This window comes from Coffea arabica, chromosome 9c, assembly GCF_036785885.1.
Source record: "Coffea arabica cultivar ET-39 chromosome 9c, Coffea Arabica ET-39 HiFi, whole genome shotgun sequence".
NCBI classification, from domain to species: domain Eukaryota; kingdom Viridiplantae; phylum Streptophyta; class Magnoliopsida; order Gentianales; family Rubiaceae; genus Coffea; species Coffea arabica.
Genome location: NC_092326.1, coordinates 42,668,334 through 42,687,586, shown reverse-complemented (window position 1 = coordinate 42,687,586; position 19,253 = coordinate 42,668,334). Strand labels below are relative to the sequence as shown.

Here is a 19,253-nt window from a genome sequence, read left to right as displayed (position 1 = left end):
CCAAATGGCTCCTATCTACTTTGACATGCGGCTCATTAATCCTTTGAGGAAACTATTTTTTTTCCCTTTTTCTTGTGTTTTTCTTTTTTCCCCTCATTTCCTCTTTCCTTTCTGGCAAAGACAACCACAAGAACCCTCATCCTCATCTACACTATCATTTGCATGCTCAATTTTCACTCTGTACTCTTTTCATTTTTTTCTCTTTTTTTTTCCTTCACCTTAATCATTTACTCTTTTTTTTATATTGAATTAGTTGATGCATTTTTTTTCAATTTTTCTATAATTAACTAAATGAATGGGTTTTGTTGTTTGAGTGGATGAGGGAAGATAGCAATTTTTGTTGAGGGAAGATAACAATTTTTCCTCAACTTATTTTCATTCCTATTTTAGTTTTCATTTATTAAAATGGTTATTTGACAATAGGCCAATAGTGCTGGGATGGAGGAGGAAGAATTTGACAAGTGAAGATCGAAGGTGAATGATGACTCTGAAGGAAATAGAGAGGTCTATTGAATTTAAAATTAATCAAAATCTCTTAATTTATAGATAGATAATTATATTTCCATATTTTGATTTATTTAAAGTTTCTTAATAGTGAAAAATGGTTATTTATTAGATGAGAAGGATGATATGTAAAGGAATTGTCGGGGCTAGCAATTTAGGATATGAATAAAATATTTCGTATAATCTCTTCATTTTAGGTTACTGACTTGTATCCATGACAAGTGGTTTATTTTCATTGCATGATAGTTTGAGAAGAAAAAAAAGTGTAAAACTAGATTTTAAAATCATTTGCTTAAGTTGGTTCTATGAATTTGTATTTTTATATAAGCTAGATGTGGAACTCGATATATCATGACTATTTGGCTAAAGGAGTTGATAAATTTTTGTAAACTCAAGTAGTTGAATTGATTATTGTTGTTAAGGAATTGCAATTGGTGGTGGAAGTCAAAATTGTGACTTTTAACCTAGAGTGTGATTCGACAAAAAAATTGTAAAAAAATTCAATCTTGATTAAGAAGACATTTTTACAATCAAACAAATGGTTTGTTTCGAATTTGTATATGTACATTTGCAAACATGGCAGTACATATTTTTATCTAATATTGTTATTTGTATCCTCAAGCTTTTTGGCAAATAATGTTATCACCTGTTGTAATGCTATTAAAAAGGATTTAAATGGATGGATTAACAACTCATTTTTTCTTTGAAAAAGACAAAAAAACCAATGTGTAGGTTTGTATGTTTTGAAAAGGATAGAAAAATGTGCAAGTTTGTATCTTTTATTGATGTTGAAAATTGTGACAAATTTTGGTGATTTTCTAAACCTTTTCTAATTATTAAAGTGCTAGAAGTATTATGACTACTTTTGGTTTAGTCACAATTAAAGTATGCTGCTATTAAATTGATAATATGGTGTACTTATTATCTCTCCTTTTTTTGGTATTATTATGCACACATAGTATTGGTTCAAAAATCTTTATTTCATAAACGAAATTTTTCTTCACAGCAAATTTTAATTGTTTTGATGCTCAAATTTTCTCCTATATTTACCAAAAAGATATATTGCTTTATGTTTAACTACACTTCTAAGGGGCACAGGCCGTGCAAATGCCTCTAGTCGAAGTATACTCGTTGAAGTACATATAATATGAATGACTTCTGATGATCTTTGACGGGTGCCCCATCTCCAACAAAACTTGGAACCGTGTTTCCTTTTCAATTGCAAACCCCTCACCAAACTAGCTAACTACTCTTGCCCCACCAGTCTCCTATATTAAGACTCTCTCTTCCAAGTCTTTCCCTTCAATCTTCCCTTCTCTCCAATGCAAGCACTACTTATATTTCTCGCACTAATTATCTTTCTGATCAACAGGCTAATTGACAAAGATGGGTGCAACAAGAAGATGCATGGTGATTCTTGGCGTCCTGTTTGCTCTGTTTCTGTCGTCCACTTCTGCACAGTCATGTTCAAAGTACAACTTTGCCAGCAATAAAGTTTTCAGTGCCTGCAGCGATCTTCCATATTTGAACTCCTATCTTCATTGGACGTACAGCCCATCTTCCCAGAGTCTTGAGATAGCGTTTAGGCGCTTGGGAACATCATCATCAAGATGGGTTTCTTGGGCTATTAATCCAACTTCTCAAGGAATGGTGGGATCACAAGCACTCGTGGCTTTCCAGAAATCTGATGGAACCATGAGAGCCTACACTTCGCCTATAAAAAGTTACCAGACGGGATTACAAGAAGGAGATTTGAGCTTCCCAGTTTCGGATTTATCTGCTACTTATTCGAATAATGAGATGATCGTTTATGCTACCTTGAAGCTGCAGAATTCGAGCTCTACTCTGAACCAGGTGTGGCAAGAAGGTCCACTCTCAAACGACAGTCCTGGAATGCATCCCACCACTGGTCCTAATGTCCAATCCATGGGCACTCTCAACCTACTTTCTGGAGAATCTAAGACCCCAGCAGGAGCCTCAAGTTCAAAACTCAAGGCTAAGAATGCAAGTCCTTTAATCGTTTTTCCCTTTCTTTCTTGAGTTCGTGATTATATATCTTTTCTTTCCCCCAAAAAAAATATATAAAGACTTGTAGATAGATGGACATTCCTTGAATCTATTTAGCATGTTATTTGTAAAGAAAAAGTTAATCATGATATTGCTGACCCAATCCGCTTTTTGATATGTTTCAGATTCATGGGGTGCTGAACGCAGTGAGTTTGGGAATTCTGATACCTCTGGGGGCTATAATCGCAAGATACGTTAAGGAATTTCCTTTGGCGGACCCTGCTTGGTTTTACCTTCATGTTACCTGCCAATTATCGGCCTTCATCCTTGGCGTGGCCGGATTTGGTGCTGGGCGCCGCCTGGGGAGCCAGTCTCCAGGAATCACGTACGCAGTCCACAGGGGCCTTGGCATTGCTCTCTTTACCCTGGCATTGGTTCAGGTGAGTGCTTTGCTTATAAGGCCGAAGAAGGATCACAAGTGGAGAAGCTACTGGAATTGCTACCACTACCTGGTCGGATACGGAATTCTCGGCATCAGCATCGCCAACATTTCCAAAGGATTGGATATCCTGAGCCCGGAGAAGAAATGGAAAAGAGCATACATTGGCATCTTGGTGACCCTGGCATCTCTTGCCCTTCTCTTGGAAGTAATTATATGGTTCCTGAAGAGGAGCAAGAGATCAGCAGGTGCTGACAAGTGGTCCCACGGCACCAATGGGACAAATGGACTAAATGGCTATGGAGAAAGGAAGCCTGAGACAGTCTAGTTTACCAACTTGAGATTTATTCCTCCCTATACAACTCTTTTCATTTAGTGTTTTCCTTTTCGGTCGTACCTATTTATGCACCGCATGTTGTGATACCCCAAATTTTAGGATATTATTTTTGTTTAATCTCAAAGAAAAGATTATGGTTTCTTTATTTTATTTTTATTTTAAAACATTATTTTATTTTAAAGACTAAAAACCCTACTTGTATTTTAAAACCCTAGTTTACTTGTGACTAATAGGTTGTGTTTAAATCCCTCATATTTGACTGAAAACCCTAATTTTATTCTATGAAATTGTAAAATTCATCACATTTTTTCTTAAAATTCCCTTTTATTTGAAATACATTACCTTATTATAGCTATACTACTTATTTACATCCTCAAGGGTTGGAATAAAGAATAGAATTAAGAGTTTTACGCTTAGTTTTATAGTTCGGGTAAATTAGAGTTTTCACGTATTTTGGTAATGCGATTAAGTGTGGAGGGTTGTGTACTAAATTTTGTAATTAAGAGTGAGTTTTAGATGAGAAATAATATGAGATTAGAAGTGAGAATAATAAGTTAGTAAATTATAAGTAAAACGCCTAGTACGTGCGAGTTAAGGAAAAACGGGTAGAACCGACATGCACCGTTTGTTATCGAGTGAGTGCACCATGTGAACACCACTTTATTACCTTAATACCCTTGCTATTAATTGAGTTAAATCAGCCCCAAAATATCTGATAAAGCAGCCGAAAAGTTGGAAAAAAAAACAAGAGAGAGAAAAGAAAATTTTGACCACCAATTAAATTGTGACATGTGTTAAATTTTGACCAAGCTTTTTTCTTGCTTTCTTATCTTTCCTTGGGCTGCATTTCTTCTTCATTTTCTGCACATTTGGCCGTGAAAGTGAGGAGAGAAAAGGAGAGAAAGAAACATTTCATTCCATCTTAATTTCTTACTCAATCTTGCAAACTAACCGATGGATTTACCAAATAATCCATGAAAATTGCTTAGAAAGGTGAATTGCTATCTTGGAGTGGAGAGTTTTGGTGGTTCAAGCTTCCTAGAGGCTGTTGTGCTTCTCCAATACTAGGTGAGGAAGGTATTAGTTCATGGTTGTACTACTTAATAGTTTACAAGTGAAAGTTATGGTTTGTTGGGTAGATCTCATGGTTTAGTAGTAGATTTGGTCAATTCCAGCTTTGTAGTGTAAAATTTCAGCTTTGGGTTTGAATGATTTTCTTCTTATACTTGCTGTATGAATGGTATATGATATATATAAGCTTGTATATGAGGTTGTAGTGCTGATTTCAAGCTTAAAATGAGAGTTATACCTTGAATGGAGCAAATTTCCAGAATATCGGTTTCTTATGCTTCAGTTCTGTCCTGTTTCAGTGCCCTATGTTAGAGGCTGAATTAGGCTTGGTACAAAACATGAAAGTTGTAGAGAATGATATTTTATAGTATTCTACAAAATTTTAGCTCAATCGGAGCAACGGAACCTGTGAAAAGACCGAAATATCCCTGCTGCCCTGTTTCTATCCGAACATACTAATCAGCTTCTGTAATTGGTTGTTTTGACCAGGAATACTACTTATTTGGATGTTGATGTCTTCTTAAGACATATAGTCTTATATCTTAGCTTTCAAATGGATTTAGAATCACTTGAATTGGAGTTGTATATTCTGAGATATGATTGAATGACTCAGGACTGCCATAATAAACTTCGAATTGAAAAATCTGGAGTTGTTTTGGTAAATTTGACCTAGATACATTGCAAACTGGACTAAGTGGCCTTCTTCAACCTTGTAGCCCCTTGTCTTAGTTTCAAAATGGTATAAGTTGCACCTCAATCCGATAAGCGTAACCTCGGATGTGCCCATTCCGCAAAAATCCGTTAAAACTGTCTTTTGTAAACTTCGTTTCCACACTTGTTATTAGCTTAAATTTTTGTCCTTGTATTGTCCTGAGCATATTGAGTGGCTGTTTATGTTGTGTGTAATGTTGGGATTGATTGAGGAAAATAATAAAGCCATAAATGGCTGAAAAATAGGTAAATACAAAGGGGGTGCTGCCCAAATTTTCGCTCGAGAACTAATTTTCTATTTGAACTTGTATATTTTCGTTTGACAAATACTATGACCGTTTTTCCATCTTAAAACGTGGTCATTTTTTAATTGAAAACTCCAAATGTCTGCTTACTCTTATCAAATAAAGAGAAGTGGTTTAGGGTTTTCTTGGGTACTTTGTTATCCTTTTTACATGAATTTCATTAAGACCTTTAGTTTATAAAATCTACTTGAATATGAGATGATTTTGAACCATATAAACGATTCTGAAAACAGTATTTCTTAGCCTATCTAGTTGGATTCCGACTTGTTTTTGGTTCAAGTGTTTTCATTGAAAAATTTTATAATCCTTTTGAGTTTGGTTTTACATTTGGTCTACGAAACCCTAATTATTTTATCTAAGGGTCTAAATGTCCTGGTTTCACTTTAAATACCTAATTGTTTGTGATGGATGAGCTGTAATATTCTGTCTCGTTAACTTTAGGTTTTCTCGGTGACTAAGGATAATATCCGGAAGGAAATTTTGTAAGTTATTTTGCGTACATAGGTGAGTGTTCCTTGTTTGCTATATTATTCTTGACTCCATGACTTGTGTTATTGTTTGATAACGTGTTAAGTACTTTCCATGATTTTCGAAACAAGTTTTCTGGGCGAGTGTGTATTTCATCGCACTCGACCTAAATACATATGAACTTTTTCATGATTTAATGATTGAACAAACGATTAGTTATGCATGAATGTAAGCCTTCTGGCTGAACTGGGCCCTGCCCTTCGTTACCGATCGACTCGAGCCAGTAGCGGACTCGGTCGGGCGATATGGTGACCCTGGGTGTGAACGTCGGTATACTCGAGTATTACCTTGTAGTCCGGACAACGTCCGGATGGGTGGAGCCTGACCAACGGCTGGGAAGGAATGAACGAACGAAAGAACAAACGAGAGATTTTACTTACAAAAATGCATTTTTAAACGATTGGAGGAATAAGGGGAAATGTCAAGAGAATGAACGAACAAACAAATTGCTCATTGTGAGCCGTATCCTTTTAATGAATGTGTTACTATCGCTTTCCATTGTAAATGTTTCTTGAATTATTGATACTCCATATTTCATGTATTGAAATGACTATTTGATTATGTGTTCGGAATCTCACTGAGCTCTTAACTTATCTCTTTAGTTTTGTTTTCCTTAACAGGGGAAGGCATGCAAGGATGAGAACTTAGTATAGACTAGCTTGGTCTAACTCTTTGATTTTGTAATGGTTCTCGCCCTAGTGCTTGGCACGGGCTGATTGTATGGTGAAGTGAGAACTTTTGTACCTTTGATGGTTATATTTTTTTTTGAGATAGTAATGTATATATAAGTTTCACTTAAATTTTGGATTGTTGTATGTTATTTCTTTGGTTATATTCCGAATTTGATTAAGAAACGACTGAATCCCGGCGAGAGTTGGGCAGGCGACCCGCCGAACCCTTTGGTACGCCTTAGGGGAAGGTAGGACCGTCACACATGTATATTTTCCAACTCGACGGTAGGGGTTTTAAAATGAGTTTATGATTTAGTAGTAGTAGAATTTTAGAACTCCACGCCGATATGTAGGTACTATTGTTTCTTGAATGGCATCTGCGGATTTATTTTTTTTTCGACGATTAAAATCTCTTATCTATATGTGCCTTTTTTCCATACTCTTATTTCTGATGATCAATAGGTGTCTGTGCTCTGTAGAAAAAGCAATAGGCGTATGATGACACACTTCATTATTTGCAGAGACCCAGAAATATTGACAGACAGAGCAAATTCTAAACGATGTGCAATTTCTTAAAAAAAGTACAGTAGCTTCGAATCCTTGTATAAAAAAGGATACCTTAATCGCTGCATTAGCACAAGGGAGGAACTGATGACAGAAATTTGGTAATGGTTTGCCGCCACCAAATTCCATGTCGTGACATCAATAGCTTAACTACCTACTCCGTCCGTCCTGTTGCATAGAGTAGTTCGCGTTACGGTTGGTTTCATTAATCTACTTTATTTGTCCCAGTCAATTCGTCCACTTCCTGCAACATGTGCTGATATCAATAATTTAATTATCATATTCTCAACCATCCATGAAAAAAAGCTTAACTTTTTATGTTGATCAGTTTCTAATGCGAACCACAAATTTAGGCCCTAATTATGCAACCAATGCTAAAATCAAGTATCTTACGTTTTCTTGGGAAAAAAAAAATGCCCACGAGAGTTTCCAAGAAACAAACTACAATAGTGCAAAGATGCACATTCCGCGGCATGGCTATAAAAACAGCAAAGCGCAGAGAGGAGAGGCAGAAAATACTCAAACATAGAACTAGCAATTTCTCAAGAGCCATAAGCTTCAGATATCAAGAAAAAGCATTTTTAGGAGCTCCATCCAATGTAGGGTGAACTTGGAACTAAGGTAGTCATATCAATTGGACACTACAGCGCATTTGGTGCAGCTAATATTTTGCAACTCAGTAAAACTGACTAGGCCATTTTCCAGCTAATTAGAGTGCTTCTAAAGCCTTTGATGTGAACTGAATAGATGAATAATCTGTAATTCTTCATAATATATAAGAAGGTGACTGTTACGGAACTGTTGTGGTAGCTCTCTGAGTTACCATGTTTCTCTCATTTGGATTGCTGCAATGCCTCAATGAAGGCATCCTTGAGAAGAGAATTTGAAGCTGCTATTCTTTGCGAGGTGATATCAAAATCAGCACCAGACCTGCAGCAAAAGCAACATGCAATACTCATAAATAGCCTCTTATCATATATATAAGTTAAAGCAATTATAAAATTCAGTGCTATTTCTACGGATGCGACATTTAGAGACTTGGCATGTTTCATTTTGGAACGACATTCTGAACTCCAGAACTACTGGATGAGCAGCATGCAGATCCAATTCTTTTAATAGACCAGGAAGATGTCAGAAGTTCAGAGGACTTACGGATCAAACAGAACACCTCCAGCTTCTTTAACAATGAGAGCACCACCTGCCACATCCCAAGGGCCTCCATATCCAAGTTCATAAAAGAGATCAAGCCTTCCACATGCAATACCACAGAGATTTAAAGCACAGGAGCCACTCATCCGAAGAGACCTCACCTGATGTATTGAGAAACAAGTAATATTAATTATGCAATTTAAAAACTATATTTAAACTCCTGATCCCATTGCAAGGATTTATTTTACCTTGAACAGTAAACTGTTAATTTTGTTGGTACAGGTGTCCACAGTTAGTTTATCACGCTTTGTCCCAGCCTGCTTCCAGGAATCATTCATTCAGTAGCTGGAAGCAAACTAAACATCCACAATTTAAGATGAATAAACTTTATGCTAGTTTGTACTATCTCATAGAATTCACACATGAGAGAGAGAGTGAAGAAGGATCAAATGAAGTCATCCACAATCTGATGCTGCTGGATCAGAACCAATGTCTCGATGTTCCCAAAGGGCAAAGCTATAGCGCTTTTCGAGCTAGTTATTCAAACATGAATGCTTACTGCAAATTTTAAAAGGGTAAAAGAAATAGACAAGGCTCATCAAAAACATAATCTGTTGCTGAAAAAATGTCCATGGTCTTCAAGAACTTAAATTATTACCAAAAACTTCATTCAATGTTCTATTTCTGCATGCTTATGATACGTTCATGTTGCTGAAGAAAGCTGGTGGTGCTCACAAGTATAAAATGAGGGAAGGCCTCAATGTTGTAACCAGCATACATTCTTAAAATGTGCTACAGCTGATGGATGAAGAGTTACCCAATGGTTCCATGAAAAAGATACCAGTATGCGTTTAGCTACATATAGCTGAATACCTACCTCTGTAGCAAGAAGAGACTTCACGAGTTCAGACTGAGAAGACACTGCATATGAACAAAAGGAGTTACTGAGAGGTTTCAAGTTTGCATAGCATCAAAATATAGCACACTAATTGCAGAACTAAACTTACCTTTTATTGGTTTTCCATTCAGAAAAGCTCCTTTCCCCTCTATCCCAGTGAAAAGCTGCAAAGTAGAAGAAAGAGTTTTCTCAACTCAACCAGCAATTTTTTTATTTATTTATTATTATTTTTTGGTGCCACAACTCAATCAGCATTTGTTGCTATACATCTATTGGATTTGCTATTTGTGAGCATGATGAGCATAATTTTGGAAACCCACTATCCACTGGATAAAGGAACCCCAATAGCATGAAGGGACCAAGAAAACAGAAGCATCGTGCTTAACAGGTTTGCAAGATGGACTCAGGCAGACACTACAGAAATTACTCATGAAACATTTCAATTATTTAAGACAGATCCCTCTGGCTTTATTTCTTAGCTTTCTACACATGTACATTTTCTCTAACATTGATAGTTCAAATACCAAAACGAGTAGGTTTTTCGTAATAAAAAACATAGTGTCTCACCTCATCTATAATGGGATTGTAGACAACACCAACTGTTGGAACCTTTCCAAGTGTAAGACCAATAGAAACGCACACAAAAGGGAACCTACGAGTCACCATATTATCAAAGTAAATTGCTTTAGTAACTTGCCATATATCAGAAAGTCTGTCTCAATAGCTATGCTTATTGGCAAGGCCAAATTTTTACCCATGCACAAAGTTTGTTGTTCCATCGAGGGGATCAACAATCCAAGTTGGTTCATCAGTTAGCTCTGTGACACCACAAGCAGCAGTAGTTTCTTCTCCAATGAACTAGCAGGAGCAGATTATTAGAACAAATATTAGTGCAAATGTCATTAAAAAAAAACACATCCTCATCAAGCACAATTCAAACTACACTGCCCAGCCCAAAACAAGGCATACAGAATAATGACAGTTTACCTTGTGGCTTGGAAAATGTTGCTTAAGGTGGTTGAATATGAGATCTTCACATGCTTTGTCAGTTTCGGTGACCAAATCCACCTTCATTGCAGGGATGATAGCGTGGAAGGTAAACAATAACCAATTGTCATTGAGCCTTTAAAAAGAGAGTAAACTGTATACACTATTATAGTTGTATGTATGACACATGCAAAATTTGGATTTCAAATTCAAATTCGGATTATGTGTTATGTATCTAATGATGAAACTGTATATACTATCAGTGTATAGAAAATTAGTCCTCAAAGAAATGTATAGGAAAAGTGCAGGGGAAAAAAAAACCGCACCACATATCACATGCAATTGTAAACAACTAAAAATGGTCCTTGCTCTTAGAATTTTGAACCTCCACGCCCCATTGTAGCAAGCATTGAACATTTTGCCTTCATGTGGGCATCAAGAAACCACATATATAAGCATTCCAAAATCCTGAAAATCTTTGTTTTGTCGTCATTGAACAAATTTTCCCTTATACCGTACCCAACTCCCATTGGCGGAAACTACCATTGAATTTGAATGTAGCGGAAACTACCCCCCCCCCCCCGGGCCAAAAAAAAAAAATCAATCTTTCCACCCACCGTTAATCAAGTAAAAGCACATTAGTCACAATTAACGGCAATCGGTCAAATTTGAAAGTATCAGCAACAAAATCAAAATCGAAAAATTCCCCAGACTCGAAGACATGATCTCAAAAGTTTTGGCCTTTCACGCGAACTTCAAAGACAAAAAGGTGAACATCAGCAGAACAGAGCTCAATGAACTTCGAAGGGGAAACAATAAAAGTTCACCACACCTGGCTTTTATGCTCCACATGCTTGGTCTGGTAGAACCCATTACGAATTAACTGTTAAGATGAAAGAGAAAAATGAAAAGTAAGGTAAACCCAAAATGACAACCTTTTTGAAGATGTTGAAGGCGAAAAAACCATAAAATAAAAGCCTATCAAACAAATTGAAGGGGGTGGGGGAGCTTAGGAAATCAATCAAGCAACTCAAGGGAAAAGCAACAATGGAGAAAGCGTTAAACTTGAAAAGAAGAAAATTGGTTGAATGAGTGTGAGAGTATTCAACCTCTCCAGCTTTCTTTGCTGCATCCACTGCAACGGACAGGAATTCCTCCACTGATTTCAATCAAGAAACGAATTTTCAGTCCCAAGAAACATGTTACAAACAGCGACGGTACAATTTCCTTCACAATCAAATAACAGATGCATGCAAAAAAAGAGGAAAAGAAATTCTAGATGTGAAAACATTAATTGGGGTCCTACCATTTTGGGCCATTCTTCTCTCCTGGGGGAAAATGGGAAAAAGAGGGCGACGCAGACGTGAAGAGAAATGGAGTGGGTGGGGGTGCAGCGGGTTGGGGATGATGGACGGTTGGACGCGCTTTTAGATCCCACTGGTACTCGTAATTTGGCTGATACCAAAACAAGGACTGCCGATGCTTCGTTGCATGGGGGGGATGGAATTGAAACAGGGCAGGCAGCCTCCAACTATTTTGCTAATAGTAGTAGCAGGGGGGTGTAATTTATAGGCATTTTTTATTTTATTTTATTTATTTATGGGACGACTGGTCACACTGATTAGTACTAAAGCAAATTGATTAGTAGCATTTTCACCTTATTAGGTTTTAAAACAGTTCAAATAAAAAATGTTATCTTAAATACAGTTGAGATGAGTCCGACTTGCCAATTTTGATTCCAAATTCAACTTGAACCAATTCTGCTTATGATTTTTGAAATAACAAAACAAGTTTTGATATGAACTTTTAATTAAAAAGGGTTGAACATGATGCTTTTTTAAAAAAAAAAAAAACAAAAATAAAGGAAAAAGGAGGATCAATAGGGTTAAACATGATTGAAAGGTAGATAGATATCCTTGCCTTGGAGATCGGAGCGAATGACATTCTTGAAAATTCTCGCCTGCATTATTTGGTTGCTACAACAACTGGTAATATGCTCATTAGATGTTCCTCGCTAGTCGCTAGCTTACATGAAATGGAAAAGCCGCCCTTTTTTTTTCTTTCCTGGTCCTTAAAAAATCAGCCGTTCTGGAAACCAACCAGATGGTAACATTTGTTTCAATTTTCGTACGGCTAAAAACATGTTTTGATTTTAGTTAGTTGTATGGAGAGAGAGAGGGGAAGCGAACCCCAGAATTTCCACCAAGCAGCCTGACAGAAAGGGAGATGCTGAGGAATATGCCAGCCAGAATTCTGATTCCATCTGGCGAATTATTTTGATTGTTTCCTGTCGAAGGCTTCTATTATTATTCTCGACACCATTTCTCCTCTCATCTGAAAGCTACTTACTATTAACCACTGTGAATGAGAAGCTACTTACTATTAACCACTATGATACTCCCCCGTCAATTTGTCATTTCTTAGGAATGCAATATGAGTCTCCTTTTCCTCTCAAGCCTCGGTGAAACCGTGCACCGGACTGCGACTTTAGGACCTTCTTTAATTGCTCGACAAATACTGCTACATTAGACGATTACTATTTGTTCTCTTTTGCTTCCTTCCATTGACTTGTACACTTAAACTGTCATAATGATTAAAATTTTTTATTAAAAAAAAAAAACCATTCTTCACCTTCCTTTTAAGGAACAAAACAAAAACTAGATCAAGAATTCAGAACAGAACACTACAGTTTCTAAACCATATTCATTTGCTGCAGCACACAGGTTTTTCCTCTACAATGCTCAAGATACCAACAAGTCTGCAAAATGCTTTGAAGGTTTACATCATTCTTATTAATAATACCAGCCATGTACATTCCTCGCTGTCATATATCATGCACCATTCACATTCATATTCACATCTCTCTCTCTTGCTGAATCTATCGTCTTCCAGCTTTGTATCCGGAATATTGAAACCTCCAGCAAACTAAAGAAGAAGAAAAAGAAATGAAAAGCTTTACGAAAAGGGGGTCCATGTTTCCAGATATTCTGTCACTAGAAACTATCGTTGCAAATAAAATAAAATTGGAGGGAAGAAAATAACTCCCGACAGATATTACAATAACATGGCCGTGTCAACTAATGGAACTACACAAAAGCCGCATTCATGGGCCCTCTTTCGGCTCTAGCGCAGCAATTTCTCTGACAACTTGGGCTTTGTCAGCCTCAAACTGTTCATCCTCTGCACCAAGACGCAAACAACTAGAATTAGAATGCGCTAAACCCAATAAGCTCCAGGAGAGGGTAAACCGTCCATGTTTGTTCTCTCTCACCTTTATCCAACTTGAAATCAGCAAAGAGGCGCAGAAGTTTGCTTCTATTTGCCACAAGGATGCTAACGATATCTGGGGGCTTGTGTTGATTGGCAGCGAATAACTGTGGGACAAAAATTGCATTTTTGGTCAGGAAGAACCAACACCAACCTGGCCTTGATTTCTTGGCAAAGCATATACCAGGGTGCTTGAGATACGAAGCAATACCTTAAAAACATGAAATGCTTCAATCTGAATGCTCTTGCTGGATTCCTGCCAGAGAACAAGTGTTTGTTCAGTATGGAACAACAGATGTAACAGATCAAAAGAGACAAAAGAACAAAATATAGTTCACCGTCTACAACGGCAAGGGGCAAGAAAGGAAGAAAAGGGAGTTTGGTGAATGACACATTCAAAGTACAATAAGATTTGACCTTAGCCAATATCTATCTATTCGTTTAGAACAATTTCTTTATTACATTGTTGCAGTAAGATGATCTCCAGACTATTTCAATATCTTTATTTACGCCAAGAAGAGAGAGAGAGAGAGAGAGGCCCAACCAAATGGTATTTCTCAATCAAGAGGAGAAAACATACTCTAAGGAGATTCATTAGAATCCTCAAGTTGTCTCTTGAGCTAACATATCGAGTCATGACAGCTGAATTTGAGCGGTCAAGCAGCATATCCCCCAGCAACTGTGACCACCAAAAGAATAATTGTCTTAAACAATAACTTTTCAAACAGAAATAATAATAATAATAATAATAAATACTGGAATAAAACGATAATTACAATCAATCCTATGAACGCCTAAATTTTCTTTGGCTGATAGGATAAAAGAAGGCCAAATGGACAGAATAAATGCATCAGATGCATGTGCCATGGTATAGCTCTTCAGTTCACTTGAGTAAGAGAATGCAAACTAGAGAGTTAAAATTTTGGAACTCTTAATAACAGAGAGACTCGCACTTCAAAAAGAATGGAGAGAAACCCCTGAACACAAATTTACTACAAGATGGCCCTCATTTTCTCCTGTATGCCTGGCTTTTAGAAATTTTAACAACTATAATTCCAATCCTTTTCTCAATATTCCTCCTAGTTTGAAAAAAAAAAATGTTGAAAGGCATAGATTAAGGAACACTTATGCAGATGCCTTCATTGGAAAACTACTACTCCTTGCATCTCAATAAACCGTTAAGTAAGCACATACACCATTTTCAATCAACATACATAAAATTGAATGGACAGCATTCTCTCATAATATACGCCATAGTGAATATGCAAATCAAATATATCACAGTAAGGCCCTACAGAATGGCAGAATTAACATTTTATTGTAAATAAATATATCAAAGACAAGAAACAAGACTGAGAAATAGAAATTAGATAACCATACAAGGTACAATCACAATCCAAACCCTACCTTGACAGCTTGCCTTCTGGTAATGTAGTTTGGAGATTCAAGCAGCTTTGAGTTATATTCAGCAAAAAACTGCAACCATGAACATTAATCAGGATCCAAAGCATAGCTTGCCATGGGAGTTTTTTTCTACATATTAAAGAAAAGAAAAGAGAAAGAAGAAGGTAACATAGATTGCTTAGCCAAAGAATCATGTTGCACACAGAAAGCAACAGATGTAATAAACCGATACAAGTATTGATCATTGGCATCTTGTGATATCAGATTTCACATTAGATACTGAATAGCAGTCTACAATTGCTCCATAACAAAATGTCAATCCTTGCTAAGAAGAACCATTAGGAACAACAACAAATGGTCGACTGAGATTAATATTCAAAATAGGGGAAGCACAGAGAAATGCTGATTCAGTATTTCAATCATCACATTATTTGTAATCTAAACAACAGCTCCTAAACACATTCAAGAACATTATTAGACGACCAAGTAGAAAAGCTTCCCAAGCATGTCAAAGCAGCTACACAAGAATCATATAATATCATGCCAGATCAACAACACGAGCATCACAGGGTAGGGAGGTCCAGAATTAACTGAATATCTTACAAAAAGTAGAATTAACTGAATAAGTATTGTGAATCCCTGATGCCAAAACATAAATTAAACTAATGCAATAACAAAACTTTTAACAGCTAGACTTACAAAATATCCAAGAAAATCTTTTTGTTGAAGCTCCAAATAGGGTACATTCGATATTTTTTAGACACACAGGCACACTGAGAGAGGGAGGGGGCAACAGAGAGAGATAACAGAATATGCATGCAGCAAGCCAAAATCCTTTACCCAGTCATAATTCTTTGAAAGAAATTCAGCTACAGTTGATTTGTGCCTTGTCAAGAGTTCCTGCAATGTGACGAACTTGTCAAACCTGATGCTTGATAAATCCCAGATGAAATTACAAATGATTGCTATCACTAGTCAAAGAGTGCACAGTTATCACAAGACAACAGCAGAATGGTGGATTGCCAATTGTGGAAAAAGAGTAAACAGCATAAAAATTAAGCAAATGCTATAGAAACTACTCTCCAATTGCAATCCCAGACATAAAACTTGGTCAACATTTCTTTTCCAACATAATTTTATAGAAAAGACTAGCAAAGCACATAGCTTGTAGCACCTTTCTACTTGAAGCATTAGTAGGTACATGAAGCTCAACCAGCAACATAAATATTTACAAATCACTTGAAGAAATAAGAAGAACAAACTATGGAAGGAAGGGAAACTATCCTAAGCACAGCTTATATACATTTGCTTTACACATTAACAGGAAAAAGGACTTTCTGTAGTAAAACAGCTCTTGCGCTTTTAGTCAGAAGCACCTTACCTTGAAAGTTGCTGCAGCATCAGCAGCAATATCGAAATTTGGAAGTTGAATATAATCAAAAAATTTCTTCATATGCTCCGATTCCAAGACATACCTGTGAATGATGGCAAGTTTTAGAATATGGAAGTTAAATAGGTAAAACAGCTCATAAAGAAGATTACTGTCAAATAATCAGAGCCAAAAACAGGAGGCAAACGTATGGTGTTATTTCCCTTTCCAATACTTAAGCCCAAAAATCAAATAAGCAAAATTACAACCAAAACAAAGATTAACTTTCTGCACCTTGCAACAGTCTGATGGCGTATACATTCTCTAAGCATAGCACCATAGTGTAAAGCCATATCTGTATTCTCATAACTGAATAATCCAACATCAAAGATGAATGAGTTAAATAACCCAAAATAAGAAAAAAGACAATAATTCAACAATGAGGGGAAACAAGAAACCCCACTTCTAGTAAGGTTAAGACACGGGGAACAGCCAAAAACACATCTTCCAGAGATGATATTTAGAAAGACATAAATGAATGACTTTTAAGCTGTGTAATTAGAAAGAAAGGCACTTTGCATAAGAGCAAATGTTTGCAACTTAAGATGATGCCAATTAAAACTCAACTATATCAGTACCCAATGTAATGTACATTTTAACTTGCTTTATATACTACACTGTACTGAGATTCAGAGTTTCTTCTTCATTACTTAATTATCACCCCCACGGTGGAAAAAAAAAAGAGCAAGAAAATACTCCCATCAGAAGTTGTTGTAGTATTCTCTTTCTATACATATAAAAGATCACATTCATTTCACAATTACATGAGCTTGCTGAGTTCCATCTCTCATTGACTGGAACTCATTATTGAAAGTACAGCCAGATAAATGCATAATGACATATCAAACTCGACATGAGATAAATTATTTCCTCTCGCAACACATGATGTGGATAAGTAACACAATGACTTCTGTTCAAGAATCTTGTGAAAAGCATATCATTCTAAACCTAGATTAATCGGATTAACATTCCAAACGGTACTGAAACAAGAAAAGTGAAATCCAGGGATTCATCAAAATTCACTAATACAACATTCCGAAAGCTCTAAAACAGCTGCTTACCCGCCTATCAAAATATCCATCAAATCTATGTTTGCTTCCAAGTAATCACAGGCAATCAATCGTGACTGGACCTGCTGCCTCTGCAGATTTGCAACAACTTGAGTAACATCCTTACGGGTCTGTGAAAGGATAACCATGTCAGAATCAACAATGAGCAGAAATAAAAAGTATCCAAATTCCACTTCCAACGCACCTTAAAGCGAGAATAGTGAAAATAGGTGATGATGGTTGTCATCACAAATCAGCACTAATTGGACAGAGTGGATTTAAGAAGAATATCCATCATACTTACCTCCAAATTTAACTTTGGCAGACAGATGATTAAGAGGCGTAGTGTGTTCTCTCTGAAGAACTCCTGGGTCAGTTGCGCACAAGCTTCTGTTACAGGCTCAGCTTCACTATTTCCATAAAGAATTGACTTCAATTCTCTCATAAGCTTGCTTAATTCCATCATCTGCAGACGTCAATTTGAAAAAGGCTACAGTCTCAATAACTAAATAAACACAGATTATAAGCTGACCTACATCCACACACAAAACTCCCACTAAATACATTCACTTCAACAAAGAAACAGGATATTCTTGCCAAAAACCAGAAATGTATACATACAGCACGAAACAGTTAACTATTATAGAATATTAAATTCCAAACTCGTCCTACCATGATGGTTAGATTCTCAGCATCCGATCCCCGACCACTTTCTCACCCCTCCTCATCCAAAAAATTGAAAAACAAAAAACACGGAAGAAAAATTGAATCCAGTTGCAACACTTCCATTCCTATCTAGAACATCTAACTCCACTTCATCTAGCATTTCCCAAAAAAAAAAACCATAATTTAAATTCACATAAAAATGCACACAATTCCATTTAAAAGAAAAACAAATCTAAATCATACCCAGATCAGCTCTTTCCTCTAATTAAACAACAAGAAAAGAAGCAAGGGAAAACCGAAGAGCTAGAAAACCTAAACAAAATAGAAGCGTAAAAAAAAAAGGGAGCTTTACCTTTTCTTCGCGCTTGGTCTCGCGCGTGGCATCGGGGCCGCGATCGACATAGATGAGAAGATCCCGAGTCTGACGAACGAGGTCAGCCGGGGTCTTGGGTTTGGACTTAAACAAGCCCTTCATCTTTTTCCCACTACCAGTGCCGCCACCGTTACCGTCGCTGCTATCCGATGCCGCCGACGATGGGAGCCTTCGAGGCGGCGGCGGCGGCTGCTGCTGCTGCTGTTGCCTCTGAGTCACTGATGCAGCTGACGACGCCGAGGCTCCGTGCGTCGCAGCTGAGGTTCCACCTGACCAGCAAACCCCTATTTTTAATCCCTTCTAATTTCCAATTCCACCCACTATTTATCCACTTTTAACCTCTCCAGATTTGCATTAAAAACTGTTGCTTTCTAAACCTAAATTAAGCTAAAGATATTTGTTTCTCAACTCATTTTTTTCCTTTTTATTCCCATCACTCTCCTGGGTTTGGGGGAAAAAAAAAAAAAAAAACAAGTTTAACAGTTTACTCGTATGTTTCGTGTCGGGGCATCGGTTTATCAGATTCCATCGTCCTCTGCAGTTCTTCTGGGAAATGTACTGCCAGTAGTAATAGCCACTTTGAATTTGCTTAGCTCAAATCTTTGGATATATCTGCGACCACATGAATACGAACCTTTTTGGATTTTATTGCAGCATCGAGAGAAAGCGTGACTTGTGACGCGGAGCAAGCGTTACAACGATAATTTTAAATGAACCCCTCATAATAAAATAGGTTTCCGTTCGTCGTCTTAGACAACAAAATTTTTTGGATAATTACAGAAACCTCCCCTGAGGTTTCTGATAATTTCCCTGAGCTCTCTTTAAATTTTAAAAATTACACATACCTCCCTTAATTTGATAGTTTTAGTAATAAAATCTTAAAATAATACTGAC

The 19,253-nt window shown here is 36.9% G+C and overlaps 3 protein-coding genes and 1 long non-coding RNA gene across 10 annotated transcripts; 2 read left to right on the top strand and 2 right to left on the bottom strand.

The window, feature by feature from the left end:
* The first annotated feature begins 1,841 nt into the window (after window positions 1-1,841).
* On the top strand, window positions 1,842-3,278 carry LOC113709002 (cytochrome b561 and DOMON domain-containing protein At4g17280-like). Its single transcript, XM_072064699.1, has 2 exons — window positions 1,842-2,523; window positions 2,697-3,278. Exons 1-2 carry the CDS (start codon window positions 1,891-1,893, stop codon window positions 3,276-3,278), a joined length of 1,215 nt encoding a protein of 404 aa, XP_071920800.1. The 5' UTR covers window positions 1,842-1,890.
* An 877-nt stretch (window positions 3,279-4,155) lies between these two features.
* Window positions 4,156-6,973, top strand: LOC113707951 (uncharacterized). Its single transcript, XR_003452383.2, has 2 exons — window positions 4,156-4,355; window positions 6,523-6,973. It is a non-coding gene; the product is annotated as an uncharacterized lncRNA (long non-coding RNA).
* An 80-nt stretch (window positions 6,974-7,053) lies between these two features.
* On the bottom strand, window positions 7,054-12,338 carry LOC113707949 (inositol monophosphatase 3). Of its 6 annotated transcripts, none has more exons than XM_072065128.1 (12): window positions 12,092-12,338; window positions 11,281-11,330; window positions 11,004-11,054; window positions 10,172-10,252; window positions 9,939-10,042; window positions 9,752-9,836; window positions 9,294-9,348; window positions 9,164-9,207; window positions 8,535-8,603; window positions 8,290-8,447; window positions 7,961-8,067; window positions 7,054-7,381 (listed from the first exon to the last, which is right to left on the bottom strand). In XM_072065128.1, exons 1-11 carry the CDS (start codon window positions 12,135-12,137, stop codon window positions 7,971-7,973), a joined length of 840 nt encoding a protein of 279 aa, XP_071921229.1. In that variant the 5' UTR covers window positions 12,138-12,338; the 3' UTR covers window positions 7,054-7,381; window positions 7,961-7,970. The 6 variants fall into 6 exon arrangements, with proteins under 6 accessions (XP_071921229.1, XP_071921228.1, XP_071921231.1 ...); XM_072065127.1 differs by having other exon boundaries at window positions 7,937-8,067; window positions 12,092-12,337; XM_072065130.1 differs by lacking the exon at window positions 12,092-12,338 and adding an exon at window positions 11,478-12,037 and having other exon boundaries at window positions 7,937-8,067.
* A 599-nt stretch (window positions 12,339-12,937) lies between these two features.
* Window positions 12,938-19,082, bottom strand: LOC113707952 (putative MO25-like protein At5g47540). 2 transcript variants are annotated; one of them, XM_027230361.2, is made up of 12 exons: window positions 18,339-19,055; window positions 17,625-17,786; window positions 17,333-17,451; window positions 16,506-16,580; window positions 16,224-16,317; window positions 15,683-15,742; window positions 14,846-14,914; window positions 14,019-14,117; window positions 13,650-13,694; window positions 13,443-13,545; window positions 13,230-13,351; window positions 12,938-13,096 (listed from the first exon to the last, which is right to left on the bottom strand). In XM_027230361.2, the coding sequence occupies exons 1-11, from the start codon at window positions 18,459-18,461 to the stop codon at window positions 13,275-13,277; spliced, it is 1,026 nt and encodes a 341-aa protein (XP_027086162.1). In that variant the 5' UTR covers window positions 18,462-19,055; the 3' UTR covers window positions 12,938-13,096; window positions 13,230-13,274. The 2 variants fall into 2 exon arrangements, with proteins under 2 accessions (XP_027086162.1, XP_027086161.1); XM_027230360.2 differs by having other exon boundaries at window positions 12,938-13,351; window positions 18,339-19,082.
* Between the last annotated feature and the right edge of the window lie 171 nt (window positions 19,083-19,253).

Bases quoted from the DNA above. Each gene is read 5' to 3' on its own strand.
- LOC113709002 (XM_072064699.1), top strand. From the start codon at position 1,891: ATGGGTGCAACAAGAAGATGCATGGTGATTCTTGGCGTCCTGTTTGCT. The intron at 2,524-2,696 runs GTTTTTCCCTTT...GATATGTTTCAG, and splicing joins AGAATGCAAGTCCTTTAATC to ATTCATGGGGTGCTGAACGC.
- LOC113707949 (XM_072065128.1), bottom strand. From the start codon at position 12,137: ATGCAGGCGAGAATTTTCAAGAATGTCATTCGCTCCGATCTCCAAG. The intron at 10,253-11,003 runs GTGTGGTGAACT...CCTGCAATGAAG, and splicing joins ATGTGGAGCATAAAAGCCAG to GTGGATTTGGTCACCGAAAC. The intron at 9,208-9,293 runs GTAAGTTTAGTT...GTTCATATGCAG, and splicing joins GAATGGAAAACCAATAAAAG to TGTCTTCTCAGTCTGAACTC.
- LOC113707952 (XM_027230360.2), bottom strand. From the start codon at position 18,461: ATGAAGGGCTTGTTTAAGTCCAAACCCAAGACCCCGGCTGACCTCGTT. The intron at 14,118-14,845 runs GTAGGGTTTGGA...TGGTGGTCACAG, and splicing joins CCAGAAGGCAAGCTGTCAAG to TTGCTGGGGGATATGCTGCT. The intron at 13,546-13,649 runs GTATTGCTTCGT...TTTGTCCCACAG, and splicing joins AAGCATTTCATGTTTTTAAG to TTATTCGCTGCCAATCAACA.